Source organism: Aegilops tauschii, chromosome 3 (assembly GCF_002575655.3).
Source record: "Aegilops tauschii subsp. strangulata cultivar AL8/78 chromosome 3, Aet v6.0, whole genome shotgun sequence".
NCBI lineage: Eukaryota > Viridiplantae > Streptophyta > Magnoliopsida > Poales > Poaceae > Aegilops > Aegilops tauschii.
Window position 1 is genome coordinate 372,970,171 of NC_053037.3, and position 23,038 is coordinate 372,993,208.

Below are 23,038 nucleotides of genomic sequence, written 5' to 3' on the forward strand. Positions count from 1 at the left end.
GAAGTTTGCCGCCTCCTCAGTGATGAATGCCTCAGCCATCGATGCTTCAATTCTACGTTTATTTTTACATTTTTGTCGAAGCGTCTTCTGCATCCTCTCAGTTGGGTAGCACCAACGATTTTGCACGGGCCCCCCCAATCTTGCCTCGGTCGGGAGATGCAAAATCAAATGTTGCATTGGATTAAATAAGCCCGGTGGAAAGATCTTCTCTAACTTGCAGATCAACTCCAGCGCCAACTCTTCCATTTCTTCTAGCACGCCAGGCGATAGTTCTTTCGCACAAAGAACACGAAAGAAATAGCTGAGTTCTGCCAGTACTAGCCATTCATCCTCAGGGATGAAGCCACGCAACATCACCGGCATTACCCGCTCAATCCATATGTGCCAATCATGACTCTTGAGACCAAATATCTTCAATTTATCAAGACTGGCTCCCCTCTGTAGATTCGCTGCATACCCATCGGGGAACATCAACTGCATTTTCACCCACAAGATAATTTCCCTCATAGCTGGCCTTCCAAGATTGAACCATGCCTTTGGCTTCGTCCAGTTCTGCTTTCCTTTCGGTTCTTTCATGTTTTGTAACGGCCTATCACATAGCGCCTCCAGATCGACTCTAGCCTTAGTATTATCCTTTGACTTCCCATCTATGCTGAACAATGTACCAAAAAGTGCCTCGGCGATATTCTTCTCAGTGTGCATCACGTCGATGTTGTGTGGGCAAAGGAGGTCTTTGAAGTAAGGCAGATCCCATAAGCATGTTTTGTGAGTCCAGGCGTGCTTAGAATTATACCCCTTGAAGTACCCTGGACGCTCTGGATCTGGCTCGAGAGCGTTTAACTGATCCAAGTTCTGTTGGCCTGTCAATGCATGTGGTGCAGAGTTTTTGACAACTCTACCTCTGATGAAGTTCTTCTTGTCTTTCCTGAACTTATGGCGAGGATTCAGGAACTGTCTATGCATGTCGAAGCAAGAAAACTTGCGACCGGCCAGAAGCCAACGAAACTCAAGAGCTCCCTTGCATGTGGGGCACGGGAACCTTCCATGCACACACCAGCCAACGAATAGCGCATACGCCGGCAAGTCATGCGTCGAGTACATGTACCAGACACGCATTATGAAGTTCCGTTTGCTATAGGCATCGTATGTCTTGAACCCATTATCCCAGGCTTCTTGCAATTCGTCCTTAAGCGGTTGCATGTACACATTCATATTTTTCCCCGGATAGTTGGGCCCTGGAATTATCAACGTCAGGAAAATGTTCTTTCTTTGCATAATCTGTCCGGGGGGGAGATTGAGTGGAAAGACAAATACGGGCCAACAACTGTATTGGGCTGCCGTCATACCAAACACACTGAACCCATCCGTGCTGATGCCGACTCGAGGATGCCTCGGATCTGCCGCTTTGTCACCATGTAATTCATCAAACTTTTTCCACGCAACACCATCCGATGTGTGTACAATCATCAGATTCCCATCTGCATCTAGTTCGGTTCTTTTGCCCGTTTTGTGCCATGTCATCTGTCTGGCCGTCTCTTCGACCATGAAAAGACGTTGAAGTCTTGGTACGATTGGCATATACCGAAGAACACTAACGGGGATTTTGGTCTGTGTCTTCTCACCCATACCGTTGTCTACCACAACATACCTGGAAGACTTGCAAATGGGACAATAGTTCAAGTCTGCATAGTCAAGCCTAAACAAGACACATACTTTCTCACATGCATGTATCTTATCATAGGGCATCTTCAGTGCACGGAGGATTTTGTCCGACTGGTACAGGTTTGCAGGCATTACATGGCCTTTGGGTAGAAAGCGTCCAAATACTGTCATCATTGCATCGTAGCATTCTCTGCCCAAGTTGAACTGAGCCTTCAGAGCCATTACTTGTGAGATGGCATCCAACTGACAAAGCTCAGCGTGCTCATGGAGCGGACGTTTTGAAGACTCCAACATTTCATTGAAGGCCTTTGCAGATTCCTCCATCTCCTCGTCCGAATCCCGAGCATCATCAAAGTCTTGCACCATGTTTTCCATCCCGGTACCATGCTCGTCGGTGCGACGACGATCCACCTCAGCTCGGTCACGTTGGGCAGACTCACCATGAAATGTCCACACCGTATAATCGGGCGTAAAACCACTCTTCTGCAGGTGTTTGCCCATTTCAGCCTCTGTCCTCTTTTCCCAATTGCCGCACCGTAAACAGGGGCACCAGGTTTTCCTCTGGCCATTTGCAAATGCGGCTCGCACAAACCCCTTGGTTTTTGTGAACCATTCAGTGCTCCATTTGTTCTGACCAGTGTGACCGGTGTACATCCACGCACGATCACTCATCTTGACTTTCAGAGCTACTAGACACACAACAAATATATATATATATAATTCACCATGTATGTATTCATCAGTTGATCTACTTTGTCAATTTTATTACGTCCATGCAACCTACACTCTAATAGGTAATGATAGGTCCTAATCCCACCCGAGTATGTTTAGATTGGGTTCATTTTCCCATGCTATGCCCCGGATCCTACGCAAAATTTCGGCAGCACCTCCCCGCTGTTCTCCTGATACACGTCTCTGCAATAAACAGAGAGGATGTGTACCCGGAGAACAACAGGGGAGGCACTGACGAAATTTATGTGTCGAATCCGGAGCAAAGCATATGGGAAAACGAACCCAATCTAAACATACTCGGGCTGTCCATGGATAGCGTTGGACAATTCGAAAGAATCAAGGTTATAAATATGCATGCATGCATATTTATAACTATGACGCTTTCGAACGGGAGACACATATCGGTTACGCATACTGATGATTCAAGACACATATATATCTAGCTATCAAGTTTCATCGGAATAGATCAAATAATTAATGGGGGAGGAGGACATGTCATTTGTGCTCACCCACGAACGAAGGGGCAGAGCTCGTCAAACGCACGGCGAGGTCGTCGAACACCAAACCTCGCAGCGATGAAACAACTGCACATTTAAAACTACCCGATCAACACAATTATATATGATGTTTTTCATAACAAAATCGAAAGATATATGACCTAACTAATAATTCACAAATATATGACCCCGTCGGCTTCTGGAAGGCCAAAGAACACCTTTTCGGGAGGTGTCGGGGGTCGGGGTGTCGTGTCGGTCTCGGGGTGCCGTGTCGGGGTCGGGGTCTCGGGGTCGGGGTGTCGGGTCGGGGTGCCGGGTCGGAGTCGGGGTGCCGTGTCGGTGTCGGGGTCGGGGTGTCGGGTCAGGCTCGGGGTCGGGGTGTCGGGGTCGGGGTCGGGGTCTCGGGGTCGGGGGTCGGGGTGTCGTGTCGGTGTCGGGGTGCCGTGTCGGTGTCGGGGTGCCGTGTCGGGGTCGGGGTGCTGTTTCGGGGTCGGGGGGTCGGGGTGTCGTGTTGGGGTCAGGGGGTTAGGGGGTCGGGGGGTCGTGTCGGGGTCAGGGGGTTAGGGGGTCGGGTGTCGGGGTGGAGTCGGGGTCGGGTGTCGGGGTGTGGTGTCGGGGTTGGGGGGTCAGGGGGTCTTCTCATTCCTACTTCTTCTCATTCTTCTACTTCTTCTCATCCCCCGTCTTCTTCTTCTTCTTTCTCCTCCTCCTCCTCCTCCTCCTCCTCCTCTTCTTCTTCTTCTTCTTCTTCTTCTTCTTCTTTCTCCTCCTCCTCCTCCTCCTCCTCCTCTTCTTCTTCTTCTTCTTCTTCTTCTTCTTCTTCTTTCTCCTCCTCCTCCTCCTCCTCCTCCTCCTCCTCTTCTTCTTCTTCTTCTTCTTCTTCTTCCCCCTTCTACTTAACCTAAACCTAAACTAAAAACCTAAACTAATTAAAACTAAACTATTTAAACTAATTAAACCTAAACTAATTAAACTAAATAACCTAAACTAATTAATTCTAAACTGAAAAAACTTAAAGTAAAAAACCTTATCTAAACAGAAAAGAAAAACAAAAAAACAGAAGAAAAAAATGGGAGGGGCTCACTGTGGGGGGCGGCGACGGGTCGGGGAGGGGCCGGCGACGGGGGGCCGGGGCGGGGCGGTGGAGGAGGCGGGGCGGCGGGGGGCCGGGGCGGCGGGGGGGGCGGGGCGGGGCGGTGGAGGAGGCGGGGCGGCGGGGGGCCGGGGCGGGGCGGTGGAGGAGGCGGCCTGGGGCGGCGGGGGGTGCGGGGCGGCGGGGGGCCGGGGCGGCTGTGGGCCGGAGCGGCGGTGGGGCGCGGGGCGGCGGGGGGGGCGGGGCGGGGGGCGACGGGGCGGTGGGGCGGCGGGGGCGACGGGGCGGCGGGGGCGACGGGGCGGCGGGGGCGACGGGGCGGCGGCGCGCGGCGGGCGGCGGCGGCGGGGTGGGAGGAGAAGGGCGAGGAGGAAGTGAGTAACGGGCGGGGGGGTACCTGCCATTAGTCAAGTGCCCTCTTTGCCGTCCGCCAGCCTTTGCCGTCCGCCTTTTTGCCTCTTTGCCGTCTGCTAGCGGACGGCAAAGAGGTGGGCCGTTAAGATTTTTTCAAACGAGCGGGGGGTGGGGGCCACCACACTCTTTGCCGTCTGCCAGCGGACGGCAAAGATTCTTTGCCGTCTGCCAGCGGACGGCAAAGAGCTGGCAGATGGCAAAGAGCTTCTTTGCCGTCAGCCTTTTCTTTGCCGTCTGCTTTTGGGTAGCTGATGGCAAAGAGCTTCTTTGCCGTCAGCTAGCAGACGGCAAAGAGCTGGCAAATGGCAAATTAGCTGATTCCAGTAGTGTCCGAACAACATTCGGTCACCAAATCATATAACTCATATAATACTATATCATCATCGAACGTTAAGCGTGCAGACCCTATGGGTTCGAGAACTATGTAGACATGACCGAGACACCTCTCGCATCAATAACAAATAGCGGAATCTGGATGCCCATATTGGCTCCTACATATTCTACGAAGATCTTTATCGGTCGAACCGTTATGACAACATACGTAATTCCCTTTGTCCATCGGTATGTTACTTGCCTGAGATTCAATCGTTGGTATCTTCATACCTAGTTCAATCTTGTTACCAGCAAGTCTCTTTACTCATTCTGTAATACACCACCTCGTGACTAACTCCTTAGTCATTTTCTTGCAAGCTTATGATGTGTATTACCGAGAGGGCCTAGAGATACCTCTCTGATGCTCGGAGTGACAAATCCTAATCTCGATCTTTGCCAACTCAACAAACACCTTCAAAGATACCTGTAGAGCATCTTTATGATCACCCAGTTACTTTGTGCGTTTGATAGCACACAAGGTATTCCTCTGGTATCTGGGAGTTGCATAATCTCATAAGCGAAGGAATATGTATTTGACATGAAGAAAGCAATAGCAATAAACTGAACGATCATTATGCTAAGCTAACGGATGGGTCATGTCCATCACATCATTCTCCTAATGATGTGATCCCGTTGTCAAATGACAACACATATCTATGGTTAGGAAACCTTAACCATCTTTGATCAACGAGCTGGTCTAGTAGAGGCTCACTACGGACACGGTATTTGTTTATGTATCCACACATGTATTTAAGTTTTCGGTCAATATAATTCTAGCATGAATAATAAACCTTTATCATGATTTAGGAAATATAATAATAACCATTTTATTATTGCCTCTAGGGCATATTTCCATCACTTCCTCCCTAGCATTAGTTGCTTTGGTGGGATTTGGGAGAGAAGGACTTGGGCACTCCGTGTGCCCTTGCCATTGCATTAGTTGCATCGGTTTGAGTTCTCCATGGTGATACGTGGAAGTGAAGTTTGAGAAGCTTATTACTCTTGGGTGCTTGGTACCCTAGAGCTTGCTCCTCTTGGGTCCTTGGGCGCTCTAGACGGTTGGTGGTGCTTCAGAGCTCAATCATTGTGGTGTAAAGCTCTGGGCAAGTGTCGGGGTCTCCAATTAGGTTGTGGAGATTGCCCCGAGCAATTTGTACGGGTTCCGGTGACCGCCCCAAGGGTTGCCAAAGTGTACGAGTTTGGTGACCGCCCCCAAGGGTTGACAATTGTACGGATTTGGTGACCGCCCTCAAGGATCCCTTAGTGGAATCACGGCATCTTGCATTTTGTGAGGGTGTGAGGAGATTACGGTGGCCCTAGTGGCATTTTGGGGACCATTGTGCCTCCACACTGCTCCACACGGAGATTAGCATCTGCAAGGGTGTGAACTTCGGGATACATCATCGTCTCCGTGTGCCTCGGTTATCTCTTACCCGAGCCCTTTACTTATGCACTTTACTTTGTGATAGCCATATTGTTTCATGTCATATATCTTGCTATCACTTAGTTGTCTATCTTGCTTAGCATAAGTTGTTGGTGCACATAAGTGAGCCTAGTCGTTTTAGGTTTTGTGCTTGACAAATTAAACACTAGTTTTATTCCGCATTTGTTCAAGCCTAAACCGTAATTATTTTAAAGCGCCTATTCACCCCCCCTCTAAGCGACATCCACGATCTTTCACTTGGTATCAGAGCCTATTTGCTCTTTGTTTGGCTTAACTGCCTAGAGAGTAAAGATGTCAACTAGGGGATTAGGATTCTCTGGTACTCTTAGTTTTGATGGCACAAATTTTGATGTTTGGGTTATTCGCATGCTTAATCTCTTTAGGGTCATGGACCCAAATTTAGAGCGAATTGTAGATATGGGGTTTTCTCCTCCAAATGATTCTCTAAGATTATCTCTAGAGGATGAGAAAAACTCTTACCTCAATGCTCAAGATTATAATGTGCTTTTCGATGCTTTGAGGAATGTAGTTATATTTCAACTCATGCCGTTTCGGGATGCTCATGAGTTGTGGACAAAGCTACAAGATAAATATGGTGTGTCCAAGATTTGTGGGGATGATTATTCTCCCTCCACCTCCGGCCGTGTTGTGTTCTCAACTTCTTCTACTTCACCTACATGTGGATTGACAAAAGGTAATGATATGGTGAGTAGTGTTTTTCATTGCAATGATGACAGTGGGCTTATTGTTGACGATTCTTCATCACTATCTTATTGCAATGCTTCGTCTTTGGACTTTGACACTTAGAGCATCCTACATGTTTCATGCTTGTGTTGATAGTCCTTGCATATCATGTAGAAATGGATTGACTAAATCTCATGATGATATGCTTGCTATATCTTGTTGCGATGATAAAAATGCATGTATTTCCCCGAGTTGTTGTGCTAACAGTGTAGAAGAAACCCAACATTCCATGGAACAAGATGTGGTCTTGAATGTTGCTTCAAGGGATCTTACATCATCATCTATTGCTTCTCACTTTTGCCTTATGGCTAAGGCTTTGAAGGTATCTCCTACTTTGAATCCCAATATGTCTTGTGATGATGATGTTGATGATGATAAGAATGATGTGAAGGAGATATGCCCTAGAGGCAAGAATAAAGTTGTTGTTTTATGTTTCCTTATATCATGATAAATGTTTATTATTCATGCTAGAATTGTATTAACCGAAAACTTGATACATGTGTGGATACATAGACAAAACACCGTGTCCCTAGTAAACCTCTACTAGACTAGCTCGTTAATCAAAGGTGGTTAAGTTTCCTAACCATGGACATGTGTTGCCATTTGATGAATGGGATCACATCATTAGGAGAATGATGTGATGGACAAGACCCATCCGTTAGCTTAGCATATTGATCGTTCAGTTTTATTGCTATTGCTTTCTTCATGTCATATACATATTCCTTTGTCTATGAGATTATGCAACTCCCGGATACCGGAGGAATACCTTGTGTGCTATCAAACGTCACGACATAACTGGGTGATTATAAAGATGATCTACAGGTATCTCCGAAGGTGTTTTTTGGGTTGGCATAGATCGAGATTAGGATTTGTCACTCCGAGTATCGGAGAGGTATCTCTGGGCCCTCTCGGTAATACACGTCATAAGAAGCCATGCAAGCAATGTGACTAATGAGTTAGTTGTAGGATGATGTATTACGGAACATGTAAATAGACTTTCCGGTAACGATATTGAACTAGGTATGAAGATACCAACGATCGAATCTCGGGCAAGTAACATACCGATGACAAAGGGAATAACGTATGTTGTCACTGCGGTTCGACCGATAAAGATCTTCGTAGAATATCTAGGAACCAATATGAGCATCCAGGTTCCGCTATTGGTTATTGACCTGAGAGGTGTCTCGGTCATGTCTACATAGTTCTCGAACCCGTAGGGTCCGCACACTTAACGTTCAATGACGATTTTGTATTATATGAGTTATGTGATTTTGGTGACTGAATGTTGTTCGGAGTCCCGGATGAGATCACGGACATGATGAGGAGTCTCGAAATGATCGAGAGGTAAAGATTGATATATAGGACGATATTATTCGGACACCGGAAGTGTTCCGGTGGTACGGGGTACATATCGGGTCATCGGAAAGGGTCCCCCCCCCGGCAACTATATGGGCCTAATGGGCCAAGAGGGGAAACGCAGCAACCAGGAGGGGCTGCTGCGCCCCCCCATATGGGCCGCACCAGAGAGAGAGGGAAAGAGGGGAAGAGAGAAGGAAGGGGAGGGATTCGGCCTCCCCCTTCCTTCCCTCCTCCCTCCTCTTTCCTTCCCCCTCCGGTGAATATGGTAAGAGGGGCCAAATTGGACAAGGCCCCCAAGTACGATTCCTCCTACTTGGGGCGCCCCAAGGCTGTCTCCCTCCCCCTCCCACCTATATATACGTGGTGAGGGGACGCCTAGAACACACACAGACAACATCTGTTAGCCGTGTGCGGCGCCCCCCCTCCACAGTTTACGCCTCCGGTCATATCTTCATAGTGCTTAGGCGAAGCCCTGCGCTGATCAATTCACCATCACCGTCACCACGCTGTCATGCTGACGAAACTCATCTCCCTCGACACTTTGCTGGATCAAGAGTTCGAGGGACGTCATCGAGATGAACGTGTGCAGAACTCAGAGGTGTCGTACGTTCGGTGCTTGACCGGTCGGAACAAGAAGAAGTTCGACTACATCAACCGTGTTGTCAAACGCTTCCGCTTTCGGTCTACGAGGGTACGTGGACACACTCTCCCCCTCTCGTTGCTATGCATCTCCTAGATAGATCTTGCGTGATCGTAGGAATTTTTTTTGAAATCGGATGCTACGTTTCCCAACATGATGATGATGTTGATAATGATGAAGATAATGATAATGTTACCTCCTTAAAAATTAAGGGGGAAATGATTTTTAAAGCTCTTTATAAGAATAAAATTGCTCGTTCCAACTTCATGGAAATCATGTCTATTGCCATTAAGAGCAAGAAATACATTCAGGAGTTGGAATCTCATCTCGAGGAGCATGAGGTCACCATTGATAAAATGGAAGGCCATGAGCGTGATTACGCTAATGAGATCGCGGACCTCTCTCAAGCTCTTAAACTTGAACAAACCACCAAGGAATCTCTTGAGGAGACTTTTGCTCTAGAACTATCTAGAATAAAGGAATCCTATGATAGGGCTCTTGAAGTGGCCAATGATTTCAAAACTGAAAATGAGAAGCTTGAAGTTGCACATGCTAAACTCCTTGAGGACTTTGAGCACCTCGAAAATGGCTCAAGGGTCATTAAGAGTGAGCTCATCAAACTCACTGAGTCTCATGCATCAATTATTTTAAAGCGCCTATTCACCCCCCTCTAGGCGACATCCATGATTTTTCAGACACAAGACATCACCAAGGTGTTCATGGCAATAAAATATAAATGATTAATGTGATACTCGTATAAATTCACATTAGGTTTGCGATTACAACGAGATGAATGGAGGAGTTGATGTCTAGGATGTGGATGATCATACTAATGATGATGGTTGATGACGTGAACTCCGTGACCGAAGGTATGGCGAGGTGGTGCCTTTCGATGGAGAACGCATCCTGGTTTCTTCCCATGTGCTTATATCTTCATATGGTGGGCTTTTATGATGTCAAATTAGCATATTTTGCACAAAAACATAGGTGTTTTCATTCAATGCTCCAAATCCCCTGCACAAAAAGGTGTGCGCAAACGTGGTAAAATACAAAAGATCACACGTCTATGATGCAAAAAAGCTAAGAAAAACATAACAAGAAATGCACTAATGATGGATATAAATGATGTTTGAGATTCTCTTTTTTGCTCATTTATGCATTGTAACAACAATAAATTTCTACTATATTATATATATATAAATCAAGACATAATTGAAGCCAAGTGGTATTAGAGGCTTTGCAAAGCTTAACACCGTTAAAATCCAAAGTTTCATAAGCTGGAAGAATTGGAAAAGTAGTTTCACGAGGTTTCTTCTTGCCGGTGCTTATTTCCACCACTTTCCATAAGCATGTTTCTGATACAGAAAAACATAAGCTCAAAAGAAGTGACCCAAACACTTTTGGGAAGGGGTAGAAGAATTTAGAGGAGGGACTTGTGGATAGATTAGATGTGGGAAGTGTCATTTTATTTTAAATCCTCTGTTTGGTGTCGAATGAGTATTACACGTGAGAATTTGAGAGATTTCTTTATTCCCTTGTTTGGTTGGCAGGAATCCTATATCCTATATACCTAAATAGTTGGTCCCCACTAACTCAACTATCTTAACATGTAACTATGCCAACTCACATGTCATCATACGTGTGTCATTAAATTTAGTTCTCTCAAACATGCAACTATGCCAACTCATAATGCCACTATGCATGAAAAAAAACTTAGTACAGAATATGCGTCTCACTAAATTCAATATATATTTTAGGACTATATAATAATAAATATAATAAATTATATGTACTTTAGTTTCAATTCTCATATGACTAATCAAAATACTAAAGTTTCATACTGCCAAGTCTCAATAAAACAATTGCACCAATTCCTGCAGCAACGCGCTGGTATCTTCTCTAGTTCCTTAATATTAGCCTAGAGACGGTAAAATAACTTATGAGCAAAGGTAATACATTATTCATAAAGTAATTCCCTCCCAAATCCCACCCACTCTTGTAAATAAATTGTTTTGTCCCTACTAGGCATCCAGTTTTTATCCCAGATCATTGTTGATGATCCATTGCCTATTTGGTTTCGGTGTATATGACTTTCACATATTGTACCAGAGATTGAAATACCGATGCCTTGATTGCTGACATGAACAAGGATCCAACACACATCTAACAAAATTAATATCAAATCAAGTAACTATATCTAAAGATATTAATATTTCAGTAACCATCAAGACACAATATCATAATCATCTTCAGCAGCTCATATGATCATTAAACGAAAATATGTCACAATCATGTCGGGGAGCTCATGTGAGCATTCAAAAGAGGTCGATTGTTGCATATCCACCACTCACAAGCCTGCATTGTCTTGGGAGAAAGGCTAGTAAAGATGGTAAGAGAACATGTTCTATAGGTTGGATTTGAAATATGGTTGGTTTCCGATGGGTTCATCATTTTCAAGATAGGTAGTTTCGTATGGTTAGTAGGTAACATATTAGTATGATTTTTCAAGAATCCTATAGGGTTAAAGAGAATGAGTGCTTAGTAGTATGTGATATATGCACGTCTTGACCGTGAGTCTGCAAGAGTGAAGGGGGTGATGAGAGAGGTGCTGAAGTATGTCTTTGTTGACTCCATGGATGTGCTTGAGCCCTTCTTGTCATTCCTCCGCTGCGTTCGTTTCGATACTTCTGAAAGTACGCACATATGTATCTATGGTTCATTAGGTTCGAGTCATTCTCTTAAAACCTGGAAAGATGATATTTATTAGTTTATAATTTTATTTTATTTATGTTAATCTTTGAAAATGCAATCCTGTCTTAACCTGGAAAGAAGTGTAATTCAATATAGTTTGCCTGGTCGGCAGGGCGTCGCTAACAGAAAGAAACGAGTAGAAAGAGAATGGAATTCCATGCACGCAAGCGACATCACCAACAAAATTCCACGTCCGTCCATCCCTTAATGCGGCGATCAAAGTTTGGTCGCACATCAACGCTGAGCTGGTGCACGTATGCATGCATGCTTGCTTGCATGCGCGCAGGAAGCGGGAGAAAAATCTGACCCAGAGAGCCATCGAAGCTGAGTTGAGAGGAATTTTCCACGCTTACTTCCAGCCCGATCAACGTCCGGTGCACCGGCATGTGCCGCATGTGCACCAGCACCGGCATTCCATGCTTACACGAGATCGGAACATGCGTACAAAGTACACGTACTAGATCGCTCTCGAGATCTGCCGAACTTGCTTGTACTGCGTAGCTAGACTAAGTAGAGCGATCACGGCCTCGTGGAAAGTTGGGCACGTCTGCTGTGGCTTGCTGGCTATATAAAGACGTGGACTGCACCAGCTTCTGGCACACACACATACCACTACACGAGTAGTGTGACACACTAGCTCGTAACTAAATCACCAGCTGAGCGGGCTCTGCTTCATTGCCCAAGATGAGAGGAGTTGCGGTGGTGGCCATGCTGGTCGCGGCCTTCGCCGTGTCTGCACACGCGGAGCAGTGCGGCTCGCAGGCCGGCGGGGCGACGTGCCCCAACTGCCTCTGCTGCAGCAAGTTCGGCTTCTGCGGCTCCGGCTCCGACTACTGCGGCGACGGCTGCCAAAGCCAGTGCAACGGCTGCGGCACCCCGGTACCGGTACCGACCCCCACCGGCGGCGGCGTGTCCTCCATTATCTCGCAGTCGCTCTTCGACCAGATGCTGCTGCACCGCAACGATGCGGCGTGCCAGGCCAAGGGGTTCTACAACTACGGCGCCTTTGTCGCCGCCGCCAACTCGTTCCCGGGCTTCGCGACCACGGGTGGCGCCGACTTCAGGAAGCGCGAGGTGGCCGCGTTCCTCGCTCAGACCTCCCACGAGACCACCGGCGGGTGGCCGACAGCGCCCGACGGCCCCTACTCGTGGGGCTACTGTTTCAACCAGGAGCGTGGCGCCACCTCCGACTACTGCACGCCGAGCTCGCAGTGGCCATGCGCGCCGGGCAAGAAGTACTTCGGGCGCGGGCCCATCCAGATCTCACACAACTACAACTACGGGCCAGCGGGGCGGGCCATCGGCACCGACTTGCTAAACAACCCGGACCTTGTGGCGACGGACGCGACCGTGTCGTTTAAGACGGCGCTGTGGTTCTGGATGACGCCACAGTCACCCAAACCTTCGAGCCACGACGTGATCACGGGCCGGTGGAGCCCCTCGGGCGCCGATCAGGCGGCGGGGAGGGTGCCTGGGTACGGCGTGATCACTAACATCATCAACGGTGGCCTCGAGTGCGGGCGCGGGCAGGACGCCCGTGTCGCCGACCGGATCGGGTTCTACAAGCGCTACTGCGACCTTCTCGGCGTCAGCTATGGCAACAACCTGGACTGCTATAACCAGAGGCCGTTCGCATAGTCAATCGTCTATATGGTGCGAGAAGATGGGCAATAAATAAATGCTCTCTAAATATTGTAACAATGGCGTTGCGATAGACCTCGCCTAGTACAAGCGAATAATGGTGCGATCCATCGCAAGATGCGTGTGTAGTCGATTATAATGCAATAAATGGTGTGTTTCTATCCAAGTTTTCTTTAAATGAAAAGCATTTAACCAGACTTCAAACTAATGAAACCATCAACCGGCTAAGATACAAAGTGCGGATTATTACAATGGCTGCGCATGAGAAAAAAAAAGATTGAAAAATTACAGACATAGATCGCCCAAGGCCAAAACTACACAAGCCGGCCAAAGAGCCAAACTGCCAACATAATGGGAAACAAAACCATGGCGTCGAAGAGCACAATGCCGACCAGAACAACGGGAACAGAGGAGTCCGCGGACCTCCAACGAGCAGTGAAGAGGATAATCAAGCTTTGCAGGGAGAAACCATTGCCACAGCCCAGTCGTGCCAATGCCGGAGGGGGTCTATCTCCCCTACATCTAGCACGAGGATGCCGCTCATAGGCCGGCAAGCACGAATGCAGCAGGGCAACAACCGCTGAAGGGGTAACAAGGCACACATCTCCCCACCTCAACCGCCGCCGGACATCCGAGGATGCATTGCACCGACCACCACCAACCCACAGATAGCAGCACTCCAACCCCAACTCTACCCCAAGCCGGCGCTTTCAAGGAGGACCAGGACGCAAGTGCGCCGCCACCGCCCGGCCAAAGGCCTAGCTTTTTACCAGGGGACTAAAGGAGGGTAGGGGGGAAGAAAGAGGAAACTCAACATGCCCTCAGGAGGGGAGTAACTAAGCCAGAGCACCGCCGCCGTCGTCGAGGTCGATGCGGAGTCGACCAGGGGATTTCCCCGTTCTAGGTTTCCGCCTCCTTATACTTGTATAGGCGTATTATCAGTGAAAACTATAGTGAAACTTAGACAATGAAGACTGTAAATTGTCAAATGTGCCTTGCATTTTGAGAAAGGGGGAGTAGTATGGAGTGTTGAGTAGCAAGTCTAATGTGTATCATTACATGATGATGGTTCTTGAGTGGGACCAAGGAAGAAAATTAGTATTAGTAAAGAAAGTAGCACCCAAAAAAATTCCTCATTGTGTATATTGTAACTTCGATGAGTTTTGTGTAACCATCGACAAAATTATTAATAACGATGCCACAAAGATGGCGGGGAAGGTGACCATAGTTGGGCTCTATCAATGGCATAGCCAGCATCGAGTCGAGCCCAGGACAAGCCCTAGGCCAAACATGTGCTACATTGTTGAAGATGCTACACTCGATTAAGGAATCTGGTGCCATGGCTCAGGCAGCCTAGAGCCTGCCTATGCCTTTGGGCCCTAGTGCATACAGTTGTCGACAGTGTTTTCCAAAGTACCGAATGACAACACAGATATGCAGTAACGCTCATGGATTTGTGTGAGAGTGGGACGTAGCTTTAGGTTATTGAACGCACACGGGGCTAGGTTTTACCCAAGTCTACGCCCTTGCAATGTTAGTAACAATCTTAATTGGTGAGAGAGAGAGAGAGTAGTCTGGTGCACGTACCTCCCGCTTGCGCAGGGAAGGATCCGATCACTTTGATCTCTTATGAAGGAAGATAATAAATTTTTCTCCATTGTACAAGATGTCTTGTCTTACCCTCGTGTTCTTCATTGTACAGACAGATATATTTTAGAGTGTAGATTCATTCATTTTGCTTCGTATATAGTCTATTTAGAATCTCTAAAAAGGGTTATATTTGGGAACAGAGTGAGTATTTATGAACACTAAAATATAACACTTAAGAGATAATAAATTTTATAATATGTTTTATTTATTTTCTGTTTTGGTTGATAGCTTACCAGACTTGCCGCCTGGTGTATAACATGTTTTGTTACCTTTTCTAGATGACGTGGACTTCATATAAAATGCCAATCTTATCAACACTACATGCCCTTACATTTATGACGCCATCCATGCTCTTTTTTTTAGAAGAACCATCCATGCTCCTACAATGAGCAATGTTACACCTACGTAAATCTTTTTATGTACGGGTGTGCTAACGTGGAAAGTTCTGTTTGAAAAAAAGAACAAGGGCCTCACCCGGTGAAATTCAGAGGGTTGGGGGAGATTAATTAGGGATGGAAAGTTTCGTAGGCACGCTTGTTGGTCTAGCATTCCAGTGTGCCTTAGTTCGATGGAGCACAATCTTGCAATATAAATTAATTTTTTTTGCGAGAACAATATAAATTAATTGATCTCCATGCTAAACACTGCCAATCCTAGCCAAGAATGCCAAGTGAGTTTCCTTCTCCAATACAAGAGCCAAATTAATCGGTAAATAATATAATATTGTAAATAAATAAATGGGGCAAAAAAAATATCTCGGCAATAGAGTCACTTGCATGGAGACACTGCAGATAATGTAGTAATGTAGTATTACTACATTTTTGTTACTAGTAATGTATTACATGTTGAGTGCAAGAACATGATTAATCATTTTCATCAAAACTCATGATAAATAATAATCATAACGATCCAATAATACTTCGTCATCCCTAGATTAAATCTAGAGAAGTTGTTCTTTCCTCGTCATCCCTAGAAATTACCAGATCGACACACAAGACGACACCACATGACATAAAAATCCATCTGCGCGCAGGGGCCGGTAGATCAGGAGTGCAGGAACCCGTTGCCGTCGGCGACGGTGTCATCGAACGGCCCGCGCGGCTCGAGCTGCCTGCACATCTCCAGGAAGGCGTAGTAGAGGACCCGGTTCTTGGCGCCTGTCCGGTGGCGGCCGGTGTTCTTGCAGAAGTACTTGAGCTGCTCCAGCGTGCAGCAGCCCAGCATCTGGCCCAGCAGGAGGAACAGCCAGTTGATCTCGCCCTTGTCGTCGGCGATCCACGGCCACACGCAGCGCTTCTCCCCGCACGCCGCGCAGTCGGGCAGCACCGGGTACATCCACGCGTCCGGGGCGCGGTCGTCGAACGCGTGCCGGTTGGCGACGACGAACTCGCGCACCTCCCGGAACTTGGGCGCCAGCTCGTACGCCACGGTGACCGTGCGGCTGCAGCGCTTGCACCGGGCCTCGCCCTCGACGGACGTGACGCCCCGGCGCAGCAGGCTGTCCAGGGTGTCGTGCCGCGCGGGCCGCTCCGTGGCCCACGGGAACGGCGGCGGCGCCCCGTCCGCGGCGGCGGCGTCGTCGTCGGACGGCGGCTCGTTTCTCGGGCGGCGGCGCTGGACGGGGGCGGAGTCGTTGAGGCGGCGGCGGGTGGCGGACGCCGGCTGGGAAGGCGGAGGGGTCGGAGGAGAGGGGCGCCGCGGCTTGGGCGGCGGGGTCGGGGCGGCGGCGTAGATGGATCCGAGGGTGAGGGCGACGAGCGGGTCGTCGAGGCCGACGGCGTCACGGGTCACGGCGGCCTGCGCGTCCATTCTCTCTCACAGCCCCCGACCCAACGCGACCGAGCGCTCGCCGCCGCTACTCTGTGTGGTGGTGACCGGGCGGCGAGGGGTTTATGGCGGGCTGGCTTTATGCTCCGTGGCAGCCGAAAAACCTGGCGATGGTGAGGCGAGGTGGTTGGTTCTAACAACCATGCGAGAATCTTTTGGACATGCAAGATACGATTGTCTTCCGACCATTTCTCTGGCTTATCTACCCCACTTTTAATTACTCCGATCTCCCTCTTGTCTAACAAAAAGGCATGTTCAATTCATCTCTCCTTCGCGGCGCCCTTGGCCCCGGGTGTCAGTGAAGAATGGCTGGGATTTCTTTCCTCGTGTCCCGGATGTTGGTTCGGTCGACCCCACTGGCTGGCTGGCCCCTAGCAGGCAATGCAATGCGTGTCTCCGTAATGCTTATCCCGTGGAGGCGTGGAGGTGGATCTGTGCCTGCCTTTCTGTTGCGGGCTGCCGCGGTGATGTTGGAAATTGAGGATCCACGCCGTCAATTTTTTTAAATTTTTTTTTTGAGGATCCCTTATTACAACCGACTCGCCGTGCTTTGCGTCCGGTTAGCTCTCGCACCGACATGCATGCCCGCACCTTGGGCGAACACCCTCTGGTCACGGAACAAAAATCCGGTGCACCGGATGGATATGTGCACCCACTGGACCGGTGACATGGCTAACATATGCGTAGTAGTTTTCGTTTTTTTTTTTGCGAGGGGCGTAGTAGTTTTCGTTACTGGCATATTTACCATAACATCGTGTTTTTTTATTTAAAAAAATAACATGCACTCTGTCTTATTGAGATTTTGCTGTGAACCCAATTTTTTGATACAAAACTAAGTTTCAAGGAAGAGATGATACGAGATTGAGATCATTTGAAGCATGGACTTTAGTTGTTGTATGCCATCTTCAACCATTCGCGGCATGGTTGAGGATTGATGCTCATGGCTGAGAAAACATGAGGTGTAATGTCGCTGGCGCCTTATCAATACTCATGGCTGAGTCCCATCGGGGACATCCGATAAATACTCATGGCTGACCAATGCAGCAGTTGTACAGGTTCATCATGCATGCATTGGCGCCTCTCCCGCCAAATCTTACATTACTAAGAAGTTTATCCCTACTACAAGGCATTCTCTTGACATGCACTTCAGTTACCACCGACGATAAACCATCTCTCTTTCGCCAGACCCTCTTCGGCCTCTCCACCCTCTCCGCCCAATAATCTCCACAATTAACTCCTCTGCCAATTAATTTTCATCACCGATTCCTATTCATCTTCTCCATCACGATCCCCTTTAAACTTCCATCTTCCACACAGAGATTAGAAACACACCGGCCGCTGGTACAGCTGCCGCCCCCAGCCGTCCACCCCACGAGAGCCACCCACCGCCGCCCACCCCCACCCCCTCCCCGTCTGGACCCCGTAAGTCGCCGCCAGCAACTTGCGCGCCGTCGCCAGCCAACTGACCACCGGCGCCGCCCTCGACCAAGCCGTTGCGCGCGCCATCTGCCCCAACCCCATCGCGTGCCGCTGGTGGCAACCTTCCCGAGCCCTCGCCGATAGCCACAACCATCCGCAGCTGTGGATCCACCTTCCCCAACACCGATCTGTACCCCGTGATTCGACTTCTCGCCGCCGGCTAGCCTGCTTCAGTGCCACCGGGCAAGCCCACGGAGCAGCGCCCGCCCAACGCCCTGACAGTGGCCAGCGACGCATGTGTCCTTGGCCCCACCCATCACCACCGACCAGACTACTTCTTCCTCCTTCATCTGAAAACGACGATCTGGAGGAGCCCACAACGGTGTCCCGTTTCTTCTCTAGTCAAGCTCTTCTTTTATTTTGAATAAGGCTTTTGTCAAGTTCCTCTACTCTTCTTGCATCGTGAGTGTGGCATCGCCGAGTCCATGAAAATTTTCACAACATGGTATGTCTCTCTTGCGCCTCACCTGCCATACATTGGCTTCTGCCACCGGCTGAACCTGATCTCTCTGTCACCGGATGTGTGTAGGTAGTGGTACAAAGATAAATGGTGCGATGCGAAGCAGCTGGTGGATTCTGGGGGATGCCATCGTCGCACTAGGCCACCGTCGATCACCATCCGCTTACAGGAAGGTTTCAGAACTCAGAAGCTCCCTCTTCACCATCCCTGCAATCTTTTGCCTATTTGGTTAGCGTGTTTCTTATCTTGATTATTGTAGCTATTAGAATTGTTGGATCTTTTGATATTTGGTCCTCGATCTGACAAGTATTACCTTTTTGATAAATAACTTTGTAAAACTGCATCATTCAGTTCATTTCTTAGGTCATCTCTAGTAGTAGTTAATTTTAAGTCAAGATTGAAGTTTTAATAGTAATCTAAGGACTGTACATCTTGGTTATTGTCTTATTGATTATACAATACATATTAGAGGAAATTACAAGTGCCTTAAACAACCTACTGAAATCTACGATTACATAGAGGTGTAGCCATGGTTGAAGATCAGGGCCAGAGCCAGATTTGGACCATGCTCTGAGCTGGCAGTTTTGCTTTGTGATGTTAATCAACACATTTTCCCTCTTATCTCTATACATCTTTACTGGTCCTATAAGCGATTCTGCAGGGTTACCATGATAGATAATTTTCTCAGAAACACAAATCCAGGAGTACATTTGTTCTGGGATGGGGTGAATTTATTGGAGGAGACTACCAGTAAGTACTATCTTTCCTTAATGCCTGATTATATCGCTGAAATTAGCCTCGCCGTGCATTTGTGCTGTCGTGCATCGCTTTCGTAGGAGATCTTGCAGCTTTCACTCATCGGCGATCTTAATGGAGTTGCTATGAACCAAAATGTTCAGAGTAAATATCAAGAGTCTATTCTCCCATTTAAGTTTCTTCGAAGAATCAAGAATGCCAAGTACAGCACAACTTCTAATTGTTGCTCCGAATGAAAAAGAGAAAATCATCTGAGTAGGGATTTCTAGACAAGGTACAACCTACATGTAAGTTTTTCAAAGAAGTTATCATGCCAGTATACATAAATAAAATTTAGTTTTACTTATGTACATTACTGCTTCCTTAGCAATTAAAAGAACTATATCGATGTACGCTATTCATGATGCCTCTCTGGATGTTTGGAACATACTCCCTCCGTTCCTTTATATACGGTGTATTTGTTTTTTGATAAAATTGCACAATGTAAGGTGCATTTCTTTTAAATCCTCATAATTCCCTTTTTATCCCTCCAGAAAGAGGAAATTATATCTCTCCTTGTATCAAAAGAAGGAAATTATCTCTCCCTCGATTGCATGTATCTCTTACTTTCCTGGACTCATTGATTTACTTGCCACTAACCAATAAATTTGCCAAGGGTACTTTTGTCCTAACACCTATAAGTGTGTGGTCACCGTGCTCAAAATAATACACCTTACATAAAGAAACGGAGGGAGTATATCTCAGCTCACTTCTTAGGTGTGCTTTACCTGTACTATCATATGCAATACTTTATTTTCCAGTTGTTAAGTTTTCGCCACACATATTTGAACATTTTCGTAGGTGAACAAATGCCTCATTTGGAGCGATTATAGGCTAACCAAGTGTACTGGAATTACTTAAATGCTCTTAAAATATATTCATTAACACTTCAAATTTAATATCAATATTCCATTGGATCTTCAAAAATCAACATCTAAAATGTAAATGTATTGTTCAACATTTGAAGCTGTATTTTCTATTCATTTGTACAGTTAATGATTTTCTTTGAATCTACTCATGGAAAGCGCAAAGTCCCGCAGCAACGCGCGGGGTATCAATATAGTACACCATGCAGCCATGAGCAGGATATTTGAAGTCTTTGTCCCTGACTGAGCTCGAGGGACCCTCATACTAATAATGTCTTCTTCTTTATTCGGTTCAATAATGTCTTCAAGCGTCAAATTTTTTGTGGGCAAAAAAATGAGGCTTGAAAAGAAACCACGCATTCCATTAACTATGTAAAGCGTCATTGCTCCCGTTCTGTCCATAGTTGATGCCTCTTCTATTATTTCATTCATGCAGCTCTAGGTTTGTCCTTGCTTTTTTTTTTGAACGACAACTACACATTCCATTAACCATAGAGATTACAGGACACAAACATGTGGAAATCACACCAGATCTCGATGCGCCTCAACATATTGTCCCCTTTCGGTCTCCGCTGCCACTATATAGCCAACGAAGATAGAAAGGATCAACCACCAGACCCTGAACTGTAGGAGCACCATCGCAGATTGTGCTGTTTTTCTAGCCGGTGAAAAACATCTGCTTTTTGAGGTCTGGTTTTGTCCATACTTCTTATGCTCTTCGACATTTAAACAACATATGCGTGATATCCTTGTAACCATTTTAAACCGGCAAGAGCTATTATTGGTGATATGATGGTTTGCTATCACCCCTAGGCAGGGGATCAAGACATGGCTGGCGTGCAATCCGTTTGTTTATCTTAGCCGTAAAGTTTAATTTGTATGTGCTCTTCTGGACCGGGCCAGCTTGGGAATTAAAAAAAACATGTCTGTCCCTAAAAAACATGTTTCCAAGAAAATATACTCCCTCTGTAAAGAAATATAGTAAGAGCGTTTGGATCATACTTTAGTGACCTAAACGCTCTTATATATGATCTAAATGCTCTTATATTTCTTTACGGAGGGAGTACAATTTTTTGAAAAATTATGTACCAATTCGGAAAACTGATAATATGCCTATTTTTTCAAATGTTTGAAGAAAATCGTCCTTTTTGAGAAAATATTTTTTTTAAATGTTCACAATTTAAAAAATTACCCACACTTTCCAAAATAATTTCAAAATTTTACAAAATGTTCGTATTTTCAAAAAATCAATTTTCCGAAAATTTCCTCCAAATTTTAAAAATACCCCTGCTATAAAAATATGTTTAAAATTTATTACTTTAATCTTTTAGAACCGAATAAATAACCCCAAAATAAGTTGGAAAAAAGTTGCACAGTTCGGCTCGATACAGTCCTGCTCACTAGCAGTTTCCTCGCCACTGCCGGCCCAAGCGATCGAGGAACTACTTGACGCACTTAGCGTCAAGTAGCACAGATGCTATTTATCACCCGTACTTGTATACCTATAATCTCTACCTAATAATAAAGCACACATCATTATTGGTCGTCTGTCGCATTTTTGAAAAAAAGTACCTGCAATTTGTTGAAATCAACAGTCCATCTTTAAGTCGGGACGAATTGATTTTTCCATTTTACATAAAACCTTCTGACGTTTATATTAACCAACCCGTAGTCCAACATCAAGTCACAGTGAACCGTTTTCTGAAGTTTTACATAAAGCACCTAATATTTACATTAATCAACCGGCTATCCATCTAGAGTAATTTTTTAAAATAATCATATCTTGTAAACCCTAACTCTAATTTTAACATGTTATATATGAAAATTGATTAGAAAATGTTTAGAATCTGAATATGATGTTATTTTTATTATTAACTATCTTTAGAAAAAAAATGCTATTTAGGGTGGAACCTAAATCACTGGCGCATGATCCGTCATTCCTTCGTACGCGTCGTTGACTTGTATTGCGAATGAACATGCCGCACGCATTGCTCTATGCTGCTTGGCAAGGAGCGAGTGGGGGAAATGATTAAAATGAATAAATTACAAACCGTAGGTTGTACTGCCACAAGCTTCTCTCTTTGTACATGTCCCATAATCGAAGACCCTACATACATATTGTTTTTTATAAAATCTACACGCGTACATACCAACAGACTATACAATTCTTTTTTATAGTGAATACACAAATAATTTTTTATAACATATACATACACTTATAAAATTCATGAACATCCAAAGCACATGAAGATTTATTTTGAAAATATCCAAACAATTCTTGTGATAGTCATGAACATTAATACTGAAACCGATATATAGGATCTTAATTTGTGTGCATGTGATGGTGACAAATACAGATCTTTTTAAATAGATTTAATTTATAGACGTGGCCTTCTTAGTGTTGAACTGCACCGACCGGTTGCTATCTGAATCTGCCATAGGTGCACGCCATCAATATTACGAGTCAGAACCAAAACTGAATCGAAATGAAAACAATGGCTCGGATAAAAAATGTTTACTCTCTCGTTGCAACGCATGGGTATATTTGCTAGTAATAATAAATGGACTATTGCTGCTAGCGGTACGTCACGGGAATTGCCCCCGGTGTTTGC

At 46.2% G+C, this 23,038-nt stretch overlaps 2 protein-coding genes and 1 long non-coding RNA gene across 3 annotated transcripts; 2 read left to right on the forward strand and 1 right to left on the reverse strand.

The window, feature by feature from the left end:
- The first annotated feature begins 12,307 nt into the window (after positions 1–12,307).
- On the forward strand, positions 12,308–13,533 carry LOC109732393 (26 kDa endochitinase 1). Its single transcript, XM_020291569.3, has one exon. It carries the CDS (start codon positions 12,393–12,395, stop codon positions 13,344–13,346), a length of 954 nt encoding a protein of 317 aa, XP_020147158.1. The 5' UTR covers positions 12,308–12,392; the 3' UTR covers positions 13,347–13,533.
- A 2,141-nt stretch (positions 13,534–15,674) lies between these two features.
- LOC109732394 (uncharacterized) lies at positions 15,675–16,925 on the reverse strand. Its single transcript, XM_020291570.3, has one exon. The coding sequence runs from the start codon at positions 16,806–16,808 to the stop codon at positions 16,044–16,046; it is 765 nt and encodes a 254-aa protein (XP_020147159.1). The 5' UTR covers positions 16,809–16,925; the 3' UTR covers positions 15,675–16,043.
- A 1,203-nt stretch (positions 16,926–18,128) lies between these two features.
- On the forward strand, positions 18,129–20,025 carry LOC120976757 (uncharacterized). The gene is made up of 2 exons (XR_005773107.3): positions 18,129–18,750; positions 18,835–20,025. It is a non-coding gene; the product is annotated as an uncharacterized lncRNA (long non-coding RNA).
- The last annotated feature ends 3,013 nt before the right edge of the window (positions 20,026–23,038 follow it).